This window comes from Bufo gargarizans, chromosome 3 (assembly GCF_014858855.1).
Source record: "Bufo gargarizans isolate SCDJY-AF-19 chromosome 3, ASM1485885v1, whole genome shotgun sequence".
In the NCBI taxonomy this organism is placed as follows: domain Eukaryota; kingdom Metazoa; phylum Chordata; class Amphibia; order Anura; family Bufonidae; genus Bufo; species Bufo gargarizans.
The window spans coordinates 121265595-121286714 of NC_058082.1; the positions used below are offsets into that span (position 1 = coordinate 121265595).

General features: G+C 49.1%; 1 protein-coding gene across 2 annotated transcripts in view; it reads left to right on the forward strand.

The window, feature by feature from the left end:
- Positions 1 to 21120, forward strand: part of TIMELESS (timeless circadian regulator) — a 174670-nt gene that overhangs the window by 21310 nt on the left and 132240 nt on the right. The window contains exons 2-9 of one of the 2 annotated variants that reach the window (XM_044287534.1): positions 1112 to 1247; positions 7384 to 7537; positions 7617 to 7731; positions 9318 to 9380; positions 9648 to 9749; positions 10726 to 10881; positions 16125 to 16258; positions 16997 to 17084. In XM_044287534.1, coding sequence (XP_044143469.1) covers positions 1151 to 1247; positions 7384 to 7537; positions 7617 to 7731; positions 9318 to 9380; positions 9648 to 9749; positions 10726 to 10881; positions 16125 to 16258; positions 16997 to 17084 — 909 coding nt within the window. In that variant the 5' untranslated portion in view covers positions 1112 to 1150. Of the gene's footprint in view, positions 1 to 1111; positions 1248 to 7383; positions 7538 to 7616; positions 7732 to 9317; positions 9381 to 9647; positions 9750 to 10725; positions 10882 to 15549; positions 16038 to 16124; positions 16259 to 16996; positions 17085 to 21120 lie in introns of those variants that run through there. The other variant, XM_044287535.1, reaches the window with a different exon arrangement.

Sequence of the window (21120 nt, forward strand, 5' to 3'; positions counted from 1 at the left end):
GATCTGTAAAATGCAGGTACCTTCCGTGTGCTCTCTGCATTTTTCTCACTCCCATCAATATAATAATTTTCTGCAATATCAACAGGACATGTTCTGTAATCTGCAGATCAGACCGACAGATGACATCCGTGTGCCGCCCATTTATTTTTATTTTTTTTGCAGACCCTTCCAAATGAATGGGTCCGTGGTGCTATCCACAAGACATGTCTGTAGCACATGGCTGGAAATATAGTTGTGTGCATGAGACCTAAATCCAAATGTCCATGTACATAGTATATTGCACGTGGAGGGGAGAGTCTGACGTGTTCACACAGCAGAAAGACCTTTCAGGGGCTGTTTGCAGTACAGTCTGATGGGGGCGCACATGAAAAATAACAATCTTCCTTACGTTTGTATATAAAGTAAAGGGCTAGAACAGGGATCAGCAACCTTCGGCACTCCTTCTGCTGTGAAACTACAACTCCCAGCATGCACACTCGCTTGGCAGTTCTTGTGACTCCCATAGAAGTGAAAGGAGTTGTAGTTTCAGAACAGCTGGAGGTTGCTGATCCCTGGGCTAGAACTTGCTGCATGAGTTATGGATGTATGGAATATACTTTTTTTTATCTTTGTATTGAAGCAAATCATTCAAGGCAAACACTAAATCTGATGCCAAGTGCAGAGGCTGAGGAGAGGGCACCAGTGAGAATCCATTGGGCGTGCACCCCTCCTTCAGGCCCTGTGCTCAGTTTAATAAGTGCCTGACTGGTTCAAATACACATTTACTAATTGGCTGGGCGGTGATGAGGCAGAGGAAAGCATTAGATGTAATGTAGAAAGGCTCTTTAATGTGCTACATGAGTACTGTGCATGGAAGCTCAGTCTATCGGCTGGAAATGGTGTCCTTTTACTGCACTTACCCTCTTAATAGTTAACACTTTCCATTCAGTTATTAACTTGCATAAAAGTACATTTTAGCCCTCAGCTGCTGTACATCAGGTTTGTATGCCTTGGGAATGACACATCAGTTGCAGACATATTATCATAGTGCTTTCATATAGCTGTTTACTCTATTTTACACTGATCACGCACTTATACAGTGAGGTCCTGACCTTTTATTTCTAATTGTCAGGTGAAGAGCACCATTCTTCCTTAAGGTGGCAAGAAATTTATGGACTTGTACATGATGAACTGCGAGTTATTAGCAACGTGTAGTGCCTTGGGGTACCAGGAGGGGGATACCTACCACAAAGAACCTGATTGCCTTGGTGAGTACCTATATTTTTTTTCTCGCCCATTTTCCTTGGGGGACACAGACCTTGGGTATAGCTCAGCTCCCTAGGAGGCGTGACACTAAGTAAAACTGTTAAGCCCCTCCTCCATCAGCTATACCCTCAGCCTGGAGATAGAGGCTACCAGTTTTAGCTTAGTGTCCAAGGAGGCAAGACACTCCCTGCTACTGCAGGGCTGTTTTCTCCTTGTTATTTTTACTTTTTCTTCTAATTTTGTTATTTTATTTTTTCCTAGGGATACCAGAGACGCATTAGACCTCTCTGCTCTCCCGGGGTTGAGCTGCGCCAGTGCCAACTTATCTGCACTGCTGCCTCCCCCACAGAAGCAATAGGAGGATCTGGGCAGCAATGGCTCCCCTACATCCCGCCAGCTAGGGGGTCGCCCGCACGCCAAGCCCCTCTTCCAGCTTCCTGCCACTGCGGTGCCAGTGGCTGAAGGGGCGACCCTGCTGGAAAGGACTGAGGGTGAAGACGTCGGACGGTGAGATGGCTATTCCAGCCCATACCCCGTCCCTATCTGCAGCATCTACCCCTCTGGGTAAAGGGGGCACCCGTGGTCGCTCATTCTGAGCGCTCATCTGCAGGACAATGCAGCACAGCAGCATCCTCAGCACCCCCACGCCGTTCCCCCCCACGCTGCTATCTTTCTCCCCCCCCCCCCTCCCCCTCATTCGGGGCTGACTCCATTTTTCTCTTCTCTCTCTCCCCCTTCCCGCCGAGAACGGGGGGCGGGGCTTAGCGGTCCCGGCAGGGGGCGGGGCTTACGCGCGCATCATTTTGGGGGCGGAGCTACGTTCTCCTTCACAGGAGACATTTCAAGCGCTGGAGGGGGCGGAGCTTGTTCCCCGCGCTTTCTGCTGAGGTTTCCCGCGCTTCCTCACTCCTGACAGGAAGCTGGGACACGGTGGGGGACTCTTCTGTGGGCGCTCTCTGCTGCTCACTGCTGTTCACTGCTTCTCTGCTGCTGCTGATCTGGGCCATCTCCTGACGTTCTTCTGAGGCACTGGTAGGACAGTTAACCCTCTCCTAACCCTCCTGGTCATAGCTGCTATAACCCTTTGTGGTCTCTATATTAGAGTACAACCACACTTCAGCATGTCAGATCCCACAGGTGCCCCCAAACCCTGGTACCATGCCTGTACCGCCTGTAAGGAACTTTTTCCGCGTGGGCAATCTGAGCCGCATTGCCTTGCATGTCAGGCCCCGGTGCAGGGCCCGCTTCCCGCTGCGCCCCCCGGTGCCTCTGAACCCCCTGACTGGGCTAGGTCTCTGTCTCAGGCGGTGGAAAGCCTTACACACGTAGTGGGCCGTCTCGTGGATAGACCGCCTCTCCCGCAGGCTGCCACAATCCCTGTCGCACCCGCTGGGACTACCGTTTCTGCCGCCCCCACTGGTTCCCTGCCTCCCAGCGAATCTTCCAGGGCCCGGCATACTCAGAAACGTTCAAGGGTTGAGCGCACATCTTCTCCAGATGCTTCGCTCTCTCCGCCATGCGTGCGAGCTCAGTCAAGTCTATCCTCTCAAAGGGATACGCTTTCTGAGGGAGAACTGGCGGATTCGGACGTGGACATGGACTCAGAGCTTCCGTCCAAATTGGCGTCCGCGGTGGGGCATCTTGTCACTAGCATCCGTGATACCTTTCAGCTACACGATGACCCCCCCAGCTCTGAACAGGCCGGCGTGTCCTTTCTCCGCCCCAAACAGGCCTCCAAGGTTTTTCCCATACACGCTGATTTTTCTTCTGTGGTATCCAAGGCTTGGACTCGGCCTAACGTCCGCTTTATTACACCCAAAAAGCTGGACATTTGTTATCCCTTTCCAGCGGATTCTGTGACCACGTGGACATCCCCGCCTAAGGTTGATCCTCCCGTGGCTCGCCTGTCCAAAAGCACTACTATTCCTGTACAGGACGGATCTTCCCTCCAGTCTGTTGAGGACCGTCGTACGGAATCCCTCTCCAAGGCCATATTTACTGCCTCTGGTTCGGCCCTTAGACCGGTCTTTGCCTCCGCCTGGGTTGGCAAAGCGGTCTCTGAATGGGGTCTGCAACTGGAACGGGAGTTAGGGTCGGACGTCCCTGTTCAGGACCTCCGTTCCTTAGCCCAACTAATTGTTCAGGCCGGAAAATTCGTCTGTGAGGCCTCCCTTGATGCGGGTGCCCTCATTGCCCGTTCCTCTGCCCTGGCAGTTTCTGTCAGGAGGGAACTCTGGCTGAAGGTTTGGGCGCCGGACGCCGCTTCCAAACGCTCTTTGGCCGGCCTACCATTCACGGGTTCCCGCCTGTTCGGAACCCGTCTGGACGAACTTATATCAGAGGCCACGGGTGGGAAGAGTACTCACCTCCCCCAGTCCAGGCCAATGGGCGCCCCCCGTGGTCGCGCTGGTTCGTCCCGTTTTCGGTCCTTTCGCAAGCCCACCGGGTCTAGACCCGCGGCCAGTTCTTCTTCCTCTGGCCCAGCCCAGGATAGACGCAAGAAGCCGTTTTTTCGGACGCAACCTACCTGGCGCAAGTCCCAGCCTGCACGGGCTCCCACAGGCCAGCAGCCCTCTGCCTGAAGGTGCGCCCCCACCCACCCGGGTGGGGGGGCCGCCTTCTCCTATTCAGGAACGTATGGCGGGCCCACATCTCAGACGCATGGGCGCTCGAGATTGTATCTTGCGGATACAAAATCGAATTTGCGTCCATTCCGCCAGACCGTTTCTTCCGATCCCGTCCTCCGCGAGATCCCGTACGAGTGGCCGCCTTCTTCGCGGCCATTCACTCTCTAATGGACAAGGGTGTCGTCGCCCCCGTGCCTCCGACGGAAAGGTTCAGGGGGTTCTACTCGAACCTCTTTGTGGTTCCCAAGAAGGAAGGCTCAGTGCGTCCGATCTTGGACCTAAAACGCCTGAACCGTTTTCTCCGACTGCAGAGATTCCGGATGGAGTCTCTCAGGTCCGCAGTGGCCTCCCTGGAAAGAGGGGATTTCATGGCCTCAATCGACATTCAGGATGCATACCTCCACGTTCCGGTTGCTCCATGTCATCACCGCTTCCTGCGCTTTGCGGTGGGGGACGATCACTTCCAATTCGTCGCCCTTCCCTTTGGTCTGGCGACGGCTCCTCGAGTGTTCACCAAGGTCCTGGCCTCTGTCTTGCCTCTTCTACGTTCAAGAAGTGTTTTTCTTCTCCCATACTTGGACGACATCCTGGTCAAGGCACCCTCCTTCTCTCAGACATCCCGCAGTGTGGAACTCTCTGGAGACCCTGACGCGGTTCGGTTGGATTATCAACCACCCCAAATCTTCCCTTACCCCCTCCAGACGGCTGATCTTCCTGGGGATGCTCCTGGATACAGAGTTGGCGGAGGTCCGCCTTCCGTCGGACAAGCGTCTGGCCCTTCGCGGGTCGGTTCGCAGTCTCCTCCGTCATCACCGCCCTTCCCTCAGATCCAGCATGCGGTTGTTGGGAAAGATGGTTGCCTGTTTCGAAGCGGTGCCGTTCGCACAATTCCGATCCCGCACCTTTCAGAGGGCAATTCTGTCGGCCTGGGACAAATCACTGAGGAGTCTGGACAGGACCTTTCTTCTGCCTCCCCTGGCTCGGGCTTCCCTCGGCTGGTGGTTGCATATCCCTCTAAGGGGGAAGTCCTTCCTTCCACTGAACTGGCTGGTGATTACCACAGATGCCAGCTTACGGGGGTGGGGGGGGGTTTTCCCTCCCCGGTCCGTCCAGGGCGTTTGGTCTCTATCGGAGTCCAGACTTCCAATCAATATTCTGGAACTGAGGGCGATTCTTCTGTCCCTCAGACACTGGACCCATCTGCTGAGGGGCCACCCTGTTCGGATCCAATCGGACAATGCCACGGCTGTGGCATACATAAACCATCAGGGAGGCACTCGCAGCGATGCAAGAGGTGACCCTCATTCTCCTCTGGGCGGAGACGCACGTGCCGGCCTTATCTGCGATTTACATCCCGGGGGTGGACAACTGGGCGGCGGATTTCCTCAGCCGGTCCACCATCGACCCGGGAGAATGGTCCCTGCACCCAGAGGTGTTCGAAGCCCTTTGTCTTCGCTGGGGTCGCCCCGACGTGGACCTCATGGCCTCCAAATTCAACCACAAGGTCCCCCTATACCTGGCCAGGGCACGGGACCCGAAGGCATACGGCGCCGACGCGCTCGTCCTTCCGTGGCGCGAATTCTCCCTTCTGTACGTCTTTCCTCCTTTTCCCCTCCTGCCACGGGTTCTTCGGAGGATCGCGGCAGAGGGCGTCCCCGCGATTCTAATCGCCCCGGATTGGCCCCGCCGGTCTTGGTACGCCGACCTAATGTTGCTGTTGGCAGACGCACCGTGGCCACTGCCCTCCAGGGAAGACCTTCTCTCTCAGGGACCGATCTTCCACGAGCATTTAGGCTCGCTACGTTTGACGGCGTGGCTATTGAGACCGCCGTCTTAACGCGACGGGGTTTCTCCGCGGACGTAGTCCGCACCATGATCCGGGCTCGTAAGCCCGTATCCTCTAGGATCTACTATCGGGTTTGGAGGTCCTATCTGGGGTTCTGTGAGTCCCGGAGCATCCCACCTCTCCGGTTTTCTCTTCCCACAATCCTGTCCTTCCTCCAGTCGGGTCTGGACCTGGGGCTGTGCCTCAGTTCTCTGAAGGGTCAGATTTCGGCGCTGTCTATTCTTCTCCAGCGTCCCCTGGCCCCTCTAGGGCCAATTAAGACCTTTTTACAAGGGGTGGCTCACTCTGTTCCGCCGTACCGCCCTCCAGTTCCTTCCTGGGACCTGAATGTGGTGCTCTCGGCGCTCCAATCAGCCCCCTTCGAGCCTTTACGGGAGGTCTCCCTTCGCCTTCTGTCCTGCAAGGTCATCTTTCTTGTGGCCGTCACGTCTCTCCGACGGGTGTCGGAGTTAGCGGCTCTTTCTTGCTCCGAACCTTTCCTGATCTTCCACCAGGATAAGGTTGTGCTTCGGCCTGTCCCGACTTTCCTGCCAAAGGTGGTCTCCGCCTTTCACATCAATGAGGACATCGTCCTTCCGTCGCTCTGTCCCTCTCCTTCCCACCCCAGAGAACGGGAACTGCACCGTCTGGATGTGGTCAGGGCGTTGAGGATTTACTTGGAGGTCACCGGGTCCTTTCGGCGCACGGACTCCCTGTTTGTGGTTCCGGAGGGTTCGCGCAAAGGGTTGGCGGTCTCCAAGGTGGCTATTGCCCGTTTCATTAAACTGGCGGTGTCTGAGGCTTATCGAGCCAAGGGCAGACCTCCGCCTTTCGGCGTCACTGCTCATTCCACCAGAGCAGTCGGAGCTTCCTGGGCGCAGAGGCATCGGGCCTCGGCTGAACAGTTGTGCAAAGCAGCCACTTGGTCCTCTCTGCACACTTTCACAAAGTTCTATAGGGTGCATACGCATGCATCAGCGGATGCTGCTTTGGGCCGCCTGGTTTTGCAGGCAGCGGTTTCCTGATGCTCTGGTGGTGTTCCGCCTTGGGTTTGTGGTCCCTCCCTTCTTGGACTGCTCTTGAACGTCCCAAGGTCTGTGTCCCCCAAGGAAAATGGGCGAGAAAAGGGGATTTTTGTATAACTTACCAGTTAAATCTCTTTCTCGCTCTTCCTTGGGGGACACAGCACCCACCCTTCTGTGTTTGGTTACAGGGTTATGGTCTGGCGCCCCGTTGGGTTGCTGGCTGGTTGTTTCCGTTATTGGTTGTTATCCTTTCACTACTTGGACACGCAACTGGTAGCCTCTATCTCCAGGCTGAGGGTATAGCTGATGGAGGAGGGGCTTAACAGTTTTACTTAGTGTCACGCCTCCTAGGGAGCTGAGCTATACCCAAGGTCTGTGTCCCCCAAGGAAGAGCGAGAAAGAGATTTAACTGGTAAGTTATACAAAAATCCCCTTTTTTAGAGCGATTTGATGTAAAGCATTTGTAGTAATATGCAGGTAGTTTGGCTTATAATAATGGGTTACTTACTATAATTGGATGATTAGACATTTAAGTCATGTGCTGGGGATATCACCATTTTTCCTGTTAAGGGGTTTCCTTATGAACATCACCAATTGACTTTAGTGAGACCTGCTACTGTACATTTGTTTACTTAGTCTCTCTTCTCGTTATCCATTCCAGAGAGCGTGAAAGACTTAATCCGTTACCTTCGTCATGAGGATGAAACCAGAGATATCCGACAACAGCTGGGTGCTGCCCAAATCCTGCAGAATGATCTTATACCTCTAGTCATTCAGCACCACAATGACAAGCAACTCTTTGATGCTGTTATTAGGTAACCAGCATGATATGGTTGACATGAATGCACAGGAGCAGATTGGGATGTTTCATAACCAGACTGCAATGTTTTACAGGTTAACGGTGAACTTAACCCAGCCAGCACTTTTGTGTTTTGGGAAAGTTCCACAAGACCCTACTTTTCGCCATCATTTCCTGCAGGTTGTGTCCTACCTACAGACTTATAAAGAGGTGAGGTTATATTATTATCCCAGTTTTGATTCCATAACCTCTTCTGGTGATAAACATTAAAATAAAACACAGGAACAACATTTCTATGGGGTTTCTGGTGCTGTGACTTTTGTGTGCAATTTGCATCCTGACATGGCTAATGTCCATTCAGGCTTTGACGCTTTTGCCAAACACACAGCCTGAAAAAATCGTATTAAACAACTATACACATTAATTTCATGAAACAAGATGCCTGTCTGTGTGAGAGTGCCATCCAGCCGTTAACTGTTGGGCAGCCTTTGTGTCCTTTTAAATCAAAATGTAACCTTTTTGAAAAAATAAAATAAAAAATGTACATTGTGGCTACAAGACTGATCAAAGAACAACATCCTCAGAACTGAAGGGACCAAAATCTTTCAAGATCCAGATGTTTAGTCACTGGAGGGGAAGATATGACAGTAGCAAGATGTGATCTTTCTTGCATTCAGCTTCCATGCTCACACACCAAACCAAGATCTAAAATATTTCATGCTGTGCAATAAGTACTGGATCTAGGCCGTTATATTCTACCCTTGGAAAGTGTTTAAAGTCACTAGGTATTACGTTCATCCTAGGCAGGGAACGGGTTAACTGTAGCATCTCCGTAGCATCATCACACTTTGTGTTCCTGCCGACATGTTTCTTGAATTAAATAACTTGCGCATCACCCTCTCCCGCTAGTTTGTAGACAATGCAATGATAAGGGCTTCTAAGTGTTCCCTCAAAAGCAGCGACAGCAAGCTAGCTAATAGCAGCTCGGCTGGGCAACCTGGTCTTGAAAGAAATGCAAACTGTCGTTCATTTGGTGATCAGGTCTTTCGGTCCGTACCCAAAATCTGTGTTTCTGTGGAAGAGATCAGCTCCAACCAGGAACTGCTACAGAGAGAAACAACCATATGGGGACAAGCAATTGCTGTGACAAATACCCGTTTCTATACAGAGGAGATGACTGCAGCATGTAAATATTGCTACCATCTCCCTGGCGATCAGGCACTTATCAAGTACATTTTGTTTGTTCCCCATAATTGCCTGCAAAATGAGTCATGTAAAAGGACCTTAAGGTGATTGTCCCATGAATAATGTAAAAAATTAACATCATATAGTACATAACAATCTTTCTAACAAAGCTAGAACCAGCCCTGTACCTCACATGGATCCAGAGATATCCCCATTCATTGCTCTGCTAGATTTATATCAAGCCGACAGCTCAAGGGGAGTGTCCATTCTGCTGCAGCTCAGGGGGCGTGTTAATGCTGCTGCAGCTCTCTACCCATCACAATTCAAGAGGGGGTTGAACGATGAAACGGAGCATGTGCGGCCATCTAAGTGAGCAGGACAAAGAAATAAGAAAAAGAACAACCAGCAGGAGGCGCTATACGGATAGATTATATTCAATAACTCAGTGGCTATACAAAATTTTTAGTTACATGCAATTACAAAAGTATTCAGATCCAGGAGTTGGTTTTAAAACTGTAGAATATTTTTCATGGGACAAACCCTTTAAGTTGTTTAGTAGCAGTAAATATCAAGCTGGTCTCACCGTCTTTTATTTTGTTTCTGGTTCTCAGGCCTTTGCAAATGAAAGACTGTTTGTAGTCTTGAGTGAAAAGCTCTATGATTTGCTGCAGATGGTAAGTCACGTTGATTCACTTTAGTCACTTTTATTTTTGTTTGTATTCTTTTTTTGTCTTGTTTTATTTGTCTGTTTCATCTGGATTTGCCACTTGCAAAATCTTATGCTATATTTGGGTTGCATTGCACTGCAGGTATACCTCTTGAGTTATGATCCGTTAAGTTTCTCAAAACAAACCGTTTAATCTGTTTTGCACAAGGATTGATTTTATTTATTTTTTTTTACACTTTTCATTTTTAATTATTTTTGTCTGTTTTTCGAATAGGACTGGGAGCAACGTGAAGAGGATCACAACTTACTCATTGAAAGGATCCTTTTATTAGTACGAAATATACTTCATGTACCTGCAGATCCAGATGAGGAAAAGGTATTTTATCATTCTTTGTTACAGCAAAATGTGTTTGAAATTGTGAAACTATATTTTGCAGGTACAGAGCTCTATTTTAACACCTTAAAAGGGTTTTCTCATGATGTATCGTTATGGCAGATCCACAGGATCCCACCTCTGGGACCTGCATGTATCTTGAAAACTGACCCATTTGCAGTATATGGCGAGGACATGCACAGCTCTCTGCATTCACTTTTTATAGATTTCTGAGAGAGTAGGGCCTCATGCATGCGGCTGTTCTCTGTGCATTGGGGACCTCAATTTGCGGTCCCTAATGCACGGGCACCAACCGTGTGGCTGCCGCATTACACATGTTCTATTTTTGCGGTGTGCAGACACCGAGAGAAACTCCACAGAAGCACTTTGTAGTGGTTACGAGCCTCTGTTCCACACCGCGCCTTCTGGTTTGCGGACCCATTAAAATGAATGGATCCAGGATGTGGTGCACAAGCGGCTGGTGTCCGTATATTGCTGACCCGCTGTTTGCCTCCCGCAGTACGGGCCGTGTGCATGAGGCCTAATTTGTGTGTTGTTGTTTTTTTTTTTTTTTTTTTTTGTGTGCACAGTGAATGCTGTAAAAACAAAGCCAAAAATGACACAAATTGCTTTATTTTTATTTTGTCCCACAAAGAATTTTCCTCCATTTTTAAGTATTATTATTATTATTATTATTATTATTATTATTATTATTATTATTGCGCCATTTGTTCCATGACACTGTATATATCAGTATGAGGTAAAGTTTAATTAAAAAGCGCCATAAAAAAAAAAAAAAATAATCAACTTGTCCCACAAACAGCCCTCATAAGGCTATATAAATAGTAAAACAATTATGGCTCTTGAAAGGTGGAAAAGAAAAAAAAAAAAAAAAGTTGGCTCAGTCCTATGAGGGTTCTGTAAAATGACAAAATTTGTAAGCATGTGTCTCTTGCTCATTATGTTTTGCCTCTTTCAGAATGTGGATGATGATGCTAGCATTCATGACAGAGTATTGTGGGCAGTCCACATGAGTGGTATGGATGACCTTGTAAAGTTCTTGGCTAGTTCAGAGACAGAGCAGCAATGGAGCATGCATGTTTTAGAAACGGTGTCTCTCATGTTCCGGGATCAGGTGAGTGACTGCCACACATCAGCAAGAAATGAAATGGTTGTTATTACCCATCCCTAGACTGGAATGGCCCAGTTACTTGCTCCCAGAGGAAATTAGTGCAGTCAAGTTACGTTCTGCCTGGGTGAACATGAGATATAGAAGAGTGAATGCTAACTCAACATAATGAGGAGCATGCATCTTCACTGGAAATCTGATAGCAGTTCAAACAGTCCAGTCTCTTGATCGCACGTCAGTAGGATATGCCACAAACATTTCTTTTCTAGTGGGTAATTCACTTGAAAGACTTTGGTATTTCAATAAATAATATATGCAGGTAGATTATATTGTCGAGCAGAATTGCTGAAACAACTGAATTTCAAGATAAAAATGTCAAAACCCATCCCCCCCCCCCCCTTCCTCACCTGCCCATTGTCCAGCCTTTCCAGTGCCGCTCCAGACAGCTTACAGTCTGCCCAGGACCATGAATTGGCTTGGTCCAGGAAACTGCTGTAGCCAGTCATTGGCCTCAGTGGTCACATCTACTTGAACGCTATATCATATGAAAAGTAGATTAAAATGGACAATATGCTTGAGAAAGCAGATTCCCAATGTACTGAAGGTTGCATCTCTGACTTGTACAACCAAATGCAGTACTGAAAACAATCCTTTTTTGCTGGGCTGTTGTCCAAACTTTTTATACAAGGATTTTATAGACTTTTGCTACTGATTTTATTAGGGCCACAGCAGGAATATTTTATTGACGTAGCAAGTACTGAGGTTGAGGTCTAGGGCTACTTTCACATTAGTGTCAGCAGGGTTCGGCATGGAACAGTCTGCCGGACCCTGCTAACGCTAATGTGAATGTAGCCTAATCTCAGCAAGGACAAAGAGGAAACAACTGAAGGGAAATCGGAAGATAATGTATCTTGCATTACTGGAACCCATGTTTTATATCTGTACAAATGTCTAGGGTTTAGTAGCTGAATAGTGATTTGCTATTTATGTACAGTTGCAAGAAAAAGTATGTGAACCCTTTGGAATGATATAGATTTCTGCAAATTGGTCATAAAATGTGATCTGATCTTCATCTAAGTCACAACAATAGACAATCACAGTCTGCTTAAACTAATAACACACAAATAATTAAATGTTACCATGTTTTTATTGAACACACAATGTAAACATTCACAGTGCAGGTGGAAAAAGTATGTGAACCCCTAGACTAATGACCTCCAAGAGCTTATTGGAGTGAGGTGTCAGCCAACTGGAGTCCAATCAATGAGATGAGATTGGAGGTGTTGGTTACAGCTGCCCTGCCCTATAAAAAAAAAAAACACACCAGTTCTGGGTTTTCTTTTCACAAGCAGCATTGCCTGATGTGAATGATGCCTCGCACAAAAGAGCTCTCAGAAGACCTACAATTAAGAATTGTTGACTTGCATAAAGCTGGAAAGGGTTATAAAAATATCTACAAAAGCTTTGCTGTTCATCAGTCCACGGTAAGACAAATTGTCTATAAGTGGAGAAAGTTCAGCACTGCTGCTACTCTCCCTAGGAGTGGCCGTCCTGTAAAGATGACTGCAAGAGCACAGCGCAGACTGCTCAATGAGGTGAAGAATAATCCTAGAGCGTCAGCTAAAGACTTATAAAAGTCTTTGGCATATGCTAACATCCCTGTTAGCGAATCTACGATACGTAAAACACTAAACAAGAATGGATTTCATGGGAGGATACCACAGAGGAAGCCACTGCTGTCCAAAAAAACCATTGCTGCACGTTTACAGTTTGCACAAGAGCACCTGGATGTTCCACAGCAGTACTGGCAAAATATTCTGTGGACAGATGAAACCAAAGTTGAGTTGTTTGTAAGAAACGCACAACACTATGTGTGGAGAAAAAGAGGCACAGCACACCAACATCAAAACCTCATCCCAAATGTGAAGTATGGTGGTGGGGGCATCATGGTTTGGGGCTGCTTTGCTGCGTCAGGGCCTGGGCGGATTGCGATCATCAAAGGAAAAATGAATTCCCAAGTTTATTAAGACATTTTGCAGGAGAACTTAAGGGCATCTGTCCACCATCTGAAGCTCAACAGAAGATGGGTGTTGCAACAGGACAACGACCCAAAGCATAGAAGTAAATCAACAGAATGGCCTAAACAGAAGAAAATACGCCTTCTGGAGTGGCCCAGTCGGAGTCCTGACCTCAACCCGATTGAGATGCTGTGGCATGACCTCAACAAAGCGATTCACACCAGACATCCCAAGAATATTGCTGAACCTAAACAGTTCTATAAAGAGGAATGGTCAAGAATTACTCCTGACCATTGTGCACGTCTGATCTGCAACTACATGAAAAGTTTGGTTGAAGTTATTGCTGCCAAAGGAGATTCAACCAGTTATTAAATCCAAGGGTTCACATACTTTTTCCACCTGCACTGTGAATGTTTACATGGTGTTCAATAAAAACATGGTAACATTTAACTTTTTGTGTGTTATTAGTTTAAGCAGACTGTGATTGTCTGTTGTGACTTAGATGAAGATCAGATCACATTTTGACCAATTTGTGCAGAAATCCATATCATTCCAAAGGGTTCACCAACTTTTTCTTGCAAGTGTACATAGGTTTCGTGTTTGTTCATGCCGGTTTTCGTTTTTGATCTTTTTTAATTAAAATCAGCATGGCAGGGGTCTGACTTTCACCAGCCCTGGCTATCGGCTGTTTGATGAGGCTACTGTGGTCCCCAGAGCACCGACGAGCTTGGTGCTCTTTTTACAACTTGCCAAGCACAGCGCCATACTCTGTTTAACGGATATGCTTGCTATTGCAGCTCAGTCCCATTGACTTGAATTGGACTGATCTGCGTTTAGGTCATGTGACTGATGTATGGTGACGTTACTGGCTTCTGATGTTGCGGCCTCTTTGAATAGTTGATCAGCCAGAGTGCTGGAACTTTTTAATTTGGTTTTCTCACCTGTGTCATTGGGGGACTCGGGCAAGTCCATGGTATAGCTGCTGCCAGTAGGAGGTGTAAACTGAGCAAAAAGAGAGTAAACTTCTCCCACCAGCTATGCCCTTTCTGCAGGGACTAATCTAGGACAGTTATAGCTTAGTGTTTGTAGGAAGCAGATGTACCTGCTTGGCAGGTCTGCTAAAAATGTATTTATTGTTTCTGTTACTCTCGGGGGCTACAGGCGGTCGCAACCACCCGTTTCCCCACACGTGGAGGGAGACCAGCTGGTCACCACTTCCTGCCTCTGGAAGGCAAGGAGGAACGGTAAGGTTGCCAGCAATTGGGTCACCTTTCCACTTTTATGCTCCTTATTTCCAGCATAGCTTCTTTCATTAAGGGGGCATCATGTTAGCGAAGGTTACATGCTGGAATATGGTTGGGCAGTAAAAGTTAGACAGGTGAGTATTACAGGTGGCAAGTATGTATAGGTACCCTATCTCTTCTATGTAGTCACCAATTTCACTATATCCACGGTGGATGCTGTTTCGCCCTCCCGCCCTTTGGCACTTCCATTAGGCGGAGTCCTGGCTTACCTATGCTGCAGGCTTCTACCACAGCCTTCCTGTCACATGGATAGCTGGTGCACCAGATTTACCACACACCACACTCTTCGTTCCAGGACGTATGTTCGCTCGGTGCAGGTGAGTCTTGCAGGTGCTTGAACCACTTTAGCAAACTGCTTAGCCTGGGGCCTTGGCTTTCTCCTGGTGAGAATTTCACTTCTGCTTCTCACTGTTCAGGTGAAGCACATACATGTGAGTGGGACAATGTGGTGCTAGTCCTACTTTTTAGTCCCCAGCTTTGTTTTGGGCCTCGGCCTCTCCCTGGAGACAAGGTAGTAAGGGGTCAGGACTGGTGCTCAGTTGCTAGTGCTTCAGCTTGGATTGTGCTGCCTTCTTCCTCTTTGATGTTTGGATTGCAGGATAAAACTTACCAGGAAAGACTAAAGGACCTTAACATGTATAGCTTGGATGAAAGACGAGACAGAGGGGATATGACAGAAACTTTTAAATACATAAAGGGAATCAACAAGGTAAAAGAGGAGAAAATATTTAAAAGAAGAAAAACTGCTACAAGAGGACAATAGTTTGAAATTAGAGGGGCAAAGGTTTAAAAGTAATATCAGGAAGTATTACGTTACTGAGAGAGTAGTGGATGCATGGAATAGCCTTCCTGCAGAAGTGGTAGCTGCAAATACAGTGGAGGAGTTTAAGCATGCATGGGATAGGCATAAGGCTATCCTTCATATAAGATAGGGCCAGGGGCTATCCATAGTATTCAGTATATTGTGCAGACTAGATGGGCCAAATGGTTCTTATCTGCCGACGCATTCTATGTTTCTATGTGAAAACTTTGTGTCTTATCAATCATTCCTCCTCTCCCTTTTATAGACATCGTCATGTTCGCATGCTTTTCTTCTCGCCTTGGGGGACCTCACCAGTGGTAGACTCTAGGAGATCTGAACTATTTGGCACACTACCCTTCCTACTGGGCCTCAAGTTTCTCACTCTTGCTACTCTCTTATGATTGTTAATCAGCACCATTTCAGATTCAAGGGCTAAACCCCCCCGATATGATGGCCACAGTGTCGCACTTTGCTTGTTTCTGCCACACAGTTTCCGTGCAGTCAGTCAGACCCCCCCCCTTGCCCTTTGCACCGCCTGCTTACCCCAGTGTCTAGTGCCCGTGAAGCCAATCCATCTGTCCTTGTGTCTCCAGTGGCCGCTTTCACTGGCCAAGATGATGCAGGCTGTCTCTTAAACTGATGGGGCCAATGTGGAGATTCTGGGCTACATAGATCCTGAGGTCAGATGTGGCCGATTCCAGTTCAGAGGAAATTGCGATAGGCTCTCAGGATGAGCATTAACGATAAAGGGCCGAATGTCCAACCATTCAAGGCATTCTTTTTCCCTTGGATTGTCACTCTGTGAGTTTGCTTAATGGGCAAGTTTCATTCCTTTTTAATTTTATATCAGTGCAATTTGATGTCTATTTGTGCAGTCCACACATCCTGTAGGGGTTGCTAAGACAAACTTGTCTTAGCTTAGTACGTATAGCTGGTGGAAGAGTTCACTCTTTTTGCTTCGTGTCCACCTCCTAGTGACAGCAGCTATACCATGCTCTTGCCTGTATCCTCCAATGAACAGAAGAGAAACATTTTATGGTAAGTGCCAATTAATTTATATTGTTAAACTATTGACACATTCTGTGTTTTATTTATTTTTATTTATATAAATGAACTGCTTTACAGAATGCCGAGCAGTTGGCTGCAACTGGTCAGGGACGATTTTCGGCTGAAAGGGTAACAGACCTTAAAGACTTAGAGATTCTTCGGCAAAAAGAAATGGCAGAAAAAAAGAGCAGAGTATTTCAGCGTGGTACCAGGTAAGTTCTGAGCATATAAGGATAGCTTTGGAAAGAAGTGGATCTACACGCTAACCCCCTAATAAAGAGCTGGAGCTGTGCAGTGTTCTTCCTCTGTAATGTTTCTTGTAGTTGTATAAGTAAATTGGCTACTGGATGATATTTTTTTTTCCAGTGTGCCTCTGTACACACCGACTGTCCAGTGAATGCTTACAGTGTCGAAATGTGTAGAGACAAAGGGGAATGGTAATTCCAAGGTCCAGACAGAATTACCAATACAGAGTTTTAAGAAAAAATGCTCCATCTGTGTTTTAAATGAAGAATACACTTACTGGCTAACAGTCAGGAGAGGTGACACATCCTCTTCAAAAAGTCTCCTCCTCACTAAAATCTTAAACACTGGATATTTTTTATGTTGTCTATTGAGTATTTATGTGATTAAATAGATTTTGATGGTTATTCCCATCTCAGACGGTTATGGCATAGCCACAGGATATGTCAATATAGGTGCTAGTCCCACTTCTGGGACCCACACCTATCTAGAGAACCCTTATCGAAGTTCATGTATGAGAACCATGCATGTGTGTGCTCCTAAACCATTTACAGCAGCTGTGGGATGGCGGTTGTTGGAACCCTGTTATTGAGAGGCGCTGGAAGCAGAATTGTCGAGGATATGCCATAAATGTCGGAGGATGGAGTAGCCTTTTAACTTAGTTAATCCAGTTGATGTATATTATAAGCTGGGTTTTCTTGTTCTAGGCATTCCCGGTTTGGTGGCTCGTATGTAATTCAGGGTTTAAAATCGATTGGAGATAATGATGTTGTTTACCACCAGGGGCTTCATAATGTAAGTATTTCTTAAAGTGATAGGAGCTGGATATTTATTTTCATGTGCATGCTAAAGATGGTGTGGCTCCATCAACAAGTAGACACTGCATGTCAGTATCTATGCTCATTTTTCTTTTCTGTAGTGTGGCTATAGTATTTGTTAGCATCTGATCCACTTTGCATTACGCTGCAGATCTTCCACCATCAAATCCAAAGTGTATCTGCTATGTATAAGGTTACCCTAAAAGTCACTGTATTTGCTCTTCTTTACCTAAAATACGTTGCACACTCCGCTTAACCCTAATATAAATCAGTGTAGCTGAGAAACTGTGTGGGTCTCCCCCCCCCCCATCCTTAACCCCTTAAGGACTCGGCCATTTTTTTGAAAATCTGACCAGTGTCACTTTAAGTGCTCATAACTTTTAAAACGCTTTGACTTACCCAGGCCGTTCTGAGATTGTTTTTTTTCGTCACATATTGTACTTCATGGCACTGCTAAAATTGGGTCAAAAAGGTAAATTTCTCGCCCATTTTCCTTGGGGGACACAGACCTTGGGTATAGCTCAGCTCCCTAGGAGGCGTGACACTAAGTAAAACTGTTAAGCCCCTCCTCCATCAGCTATACCCTCAGCCTGGAGATAGAGGCTACCAGTTTTAGCTTAGTGTCCAAGGAGGCAAGACACTCCCTGCTACTGCAGGGCTGTTTTCTCCTTGTTATTTTTACTTTTTCTTCTAATTTTGTTATTTTATTTTTTCCTAGGGATACCAGAGACGCATTAGACCTCTCTGCTCTCCCGGGGTTGAGCTGCGCCAGTGCCAACTTATCTGCACTGCTGCCTCCCCCACAGAAGCAATAGGAGGATCTGGGCAGCAATGGCTCCCCTACATCCCGCCAGCTAGGGGGTCGCCCGCACGCCAAGCCCCTCTTCCAGCTTCCTGCCACTGCGGTGCCAGTGGCTGAAGGGGCGACCCTGCTGGAAAGGACTGAGGGTGAAGACGTCGGACGGTGAGATGGCTATTCCAGCCCATACCCCGTCCCTATCTGCAGCATCTACCCCTCTGGGTAAGGGGGGCACCCGTGGTCGCTCATTCTGAGCGCTCATCTGCAGGACAATGCAGCACAGCAGCATCCTCAGCACCCCCACGCCGTTCCCCCCCACGCTGCTATCTTTCTCCCCCCCCTCCCCCTCATTCGGGGCTGACTCCATTTTTCTCTTCTCTCTCTCCCCCTTCCCGCCGAGAACGGGGGGCGGGGCTTAGCGGTCCCGGCAGGGGGCGGGGCTTACGCGCGCGTCATTTTGGGGGCGGAGCTACGTTCTCCTTCACAGGAGACATTTCAAGCGCTGGAGGGGGCGGAGCTTGTTCCCCGTGCTTTCTGCTGAGGTTTCCCGCGCTTCCTCACTCCTGACAGGAAGCTGGGACACGGTGGGGGACTCTAACCTCCTGTGTACATCGCTCGGCTTCTGTGGGCGCTCTCTGCTGCTCTCTGCTGCTCTCTGCTGCTCACTGCTGTTCACTGCTTCTCTGCTGCTGCTGATCTGGGCCATCTCCTGACGTTCTTCTGAGGCACTGGTAGGACAGTTAACCCTCTCCTAACCCTCCTGGTCATAGCTGCTATAACCCTTTGTGGTCTCTATATTAGAGTACAACCACACTTCAGCATGTCAGATCCCACAGGTGCCCCCAAACCCTGGTACCATGCCTGTACCGCCTGTAAGGAACTTTTTCCGCGGGGGCAATCTGAGCCGCATTGCCTTGCATGTCAGGCCCCGGTGCAGGGCCCGCTTCCCGCTGCGCCCCCCGGTGCCTCTGAACCCCCTGACTGGGCTAGGTCTCTGTCTCAGGCGGTGGAAAGCCTTACACACGTAGTGGGCCGTCTCGTGGATAGACCGCCTCTCCCGCAGGCTGCCACAATCCCTGTCGCACCCGCTGGGACTACCGTTTCTGCCGCCCCCACTGGTTCCCTGCCTCCCAGCGAATCTTCCAGGGCCCGGCATACTCAGAAACGTTCAAGGGTTGAGCGCACATCTTCTCCAGATGCTTCGCTCTCTCCGCCATGCGTGCGAGCTCAGTCAAGTCTATCCTCTCAAAGGGATACGCTTTCTGAGGGAGAACTGGCGGATTCGGACATGGACTCAGAGCTTCCGTCCAAATTGGCGTCCGCGGTGGGGCATCTTGTCACTAGCATCCGTGATACCTTTCAGCTACACGATGACCCCCCCAGCTCTGAACAGGCCGGCGTGTCCTTTCTCCGCCCCAAACAGGCCTCCAAGGTTTTTCCCATACACGCTGATTTTTCTTCTGTGGTATCCAAGGCTTGGACTCGGCCTAACGTCCGCTTTATTACACCCAAAAAGCTGGACATTTGTTATCCCTTTCCAGCGGATTCTGTGACCACGTGGACATCCCCGCCTAAGGTTGATCCTCCCGTGGCTCGCCTGTCCAAAAGCACTACTATTCCTGTACAGGACGGATCTTCCCTCCAGTCTGTTGAGGACCGTCGTACGGAATCCCTCTCCAAGGCCATATTTACTGCCTCTGGTTCGGCCCTTAGACCGGTCTTTGCCTCCGCCTGGGTTGGCAAAGCGGTCTCTGAATGGGGTTTGCAACTGGAACGGGAGTTAGGGTCGGACGTCCCTGTTCAGGACCTCCGTTCCTTAGCCCAACTAATTGTTCAGGCCGGAAAATTCGTCTGTGAGGCCTCCCTTGATGCGGGTGCCCTCATTGCCCGTTCCTCTGCCCTGGCAGTTTCTGTCAGGAGGGAACTCTGGCTGAAGGTTTGGGCGGCGGACGCCGCTTCCAAACGCTCTTTGGCCGGCCTACCATTCACGGGTTCCCGCCTGTTTGGAACCCGTCTGGACGAACTTATATCAGAGGCCACGGGTGGGAAGAGTACTCACCTCCCCCAGTCCAGGCCAATGGGCGCCCCCGTGGTCGCGCTGGTTCGTCCCATTTTCGGTCCTTTCGCAAGCCCACCGGGTCTAGACCCGCGGCCAGTTCTTCTTCCTCTGGCCCAGCCCAGGATAGACGCAAGAAGCCGTTTTTTCGGACGCAACCTACCTGGCGCAAGTCCCAGCCTGCACGGGCTCCCACAGGCCAGCAGCCCTCTGCCTGAAGGTGCGCCCCCACCCACCCGGGTGGGGGGCCGCCTTCTCCTATTCAGGAACGTATGGCGGGCCCACATCTCAGACGCATGGGCGCTCGAGATTGTATCTTGCGGATACAAAATCGAATTTGCGTCCATTCCGCCAGACCGTTTCTTCCGATCCCGTCCTCCGCGAGATCCCGTACGAGTGGCCGCCTTCTTCGCGGCCATTCACTCTCTAATGGACAAGGGTGTCGTCGCCCCCGTGCCTCCGACGGAAAGGTTCAGGGGGTTCTACTCGAACCTCTTTGTGGTTCCCAAGAAGGAAGGCTCAGTGCGTCCGATCTTGGACCTAAAACGCCTGAACCGTTTTCTCCGACTGCAGAGATTCCGGATGGAGTCTCTCAGGTCCGCAGTGGCCTCCCTGGAAAGAGGGGATTTCATGGCCTCAATCGACATTCAGGATGCATACCTCCACGTTCCGGTTGCTCCATGTCATCACCGCTTCCTGCGCTTCGCGGTGGGGGACGATCACTTCCAATTCGTCCCCCTTCCCTTTGGTCTGGCGACGGCTCCTCGAGTGTTCACCAAGGTCCTGGCCCCTGTCTTGGCCCTTCTACGTTCAAGAAGTGTTTTTTTTTCTCCCATACTTGGACAACATCCTGGTCAAGGCACCCTCCTTCTCTCAGACATCCCGCAGTGTGGAACTCACTCTGGAGACCCTGATGCGGTTCGGTTGGATTATCAACCACCCCAAATCTTCCCTTACCCCCTCCAGACGGCTGATCTTCCTGGGGATGCTCCTGGATACAGAGTTGGCGGAGGTCCGCCTTCCGTCGGACAAGCGTCTGGCCCTTCGCGGGTCGGTTCGCAGTCTCCTCCGTCATCACCGCCCTTCCCTCAGATCCAGCATGCGGTTGTTGGGAAAGATGGTTGCCTGTTTCGAAGCGGTGCCGTTCGCACAATTCCG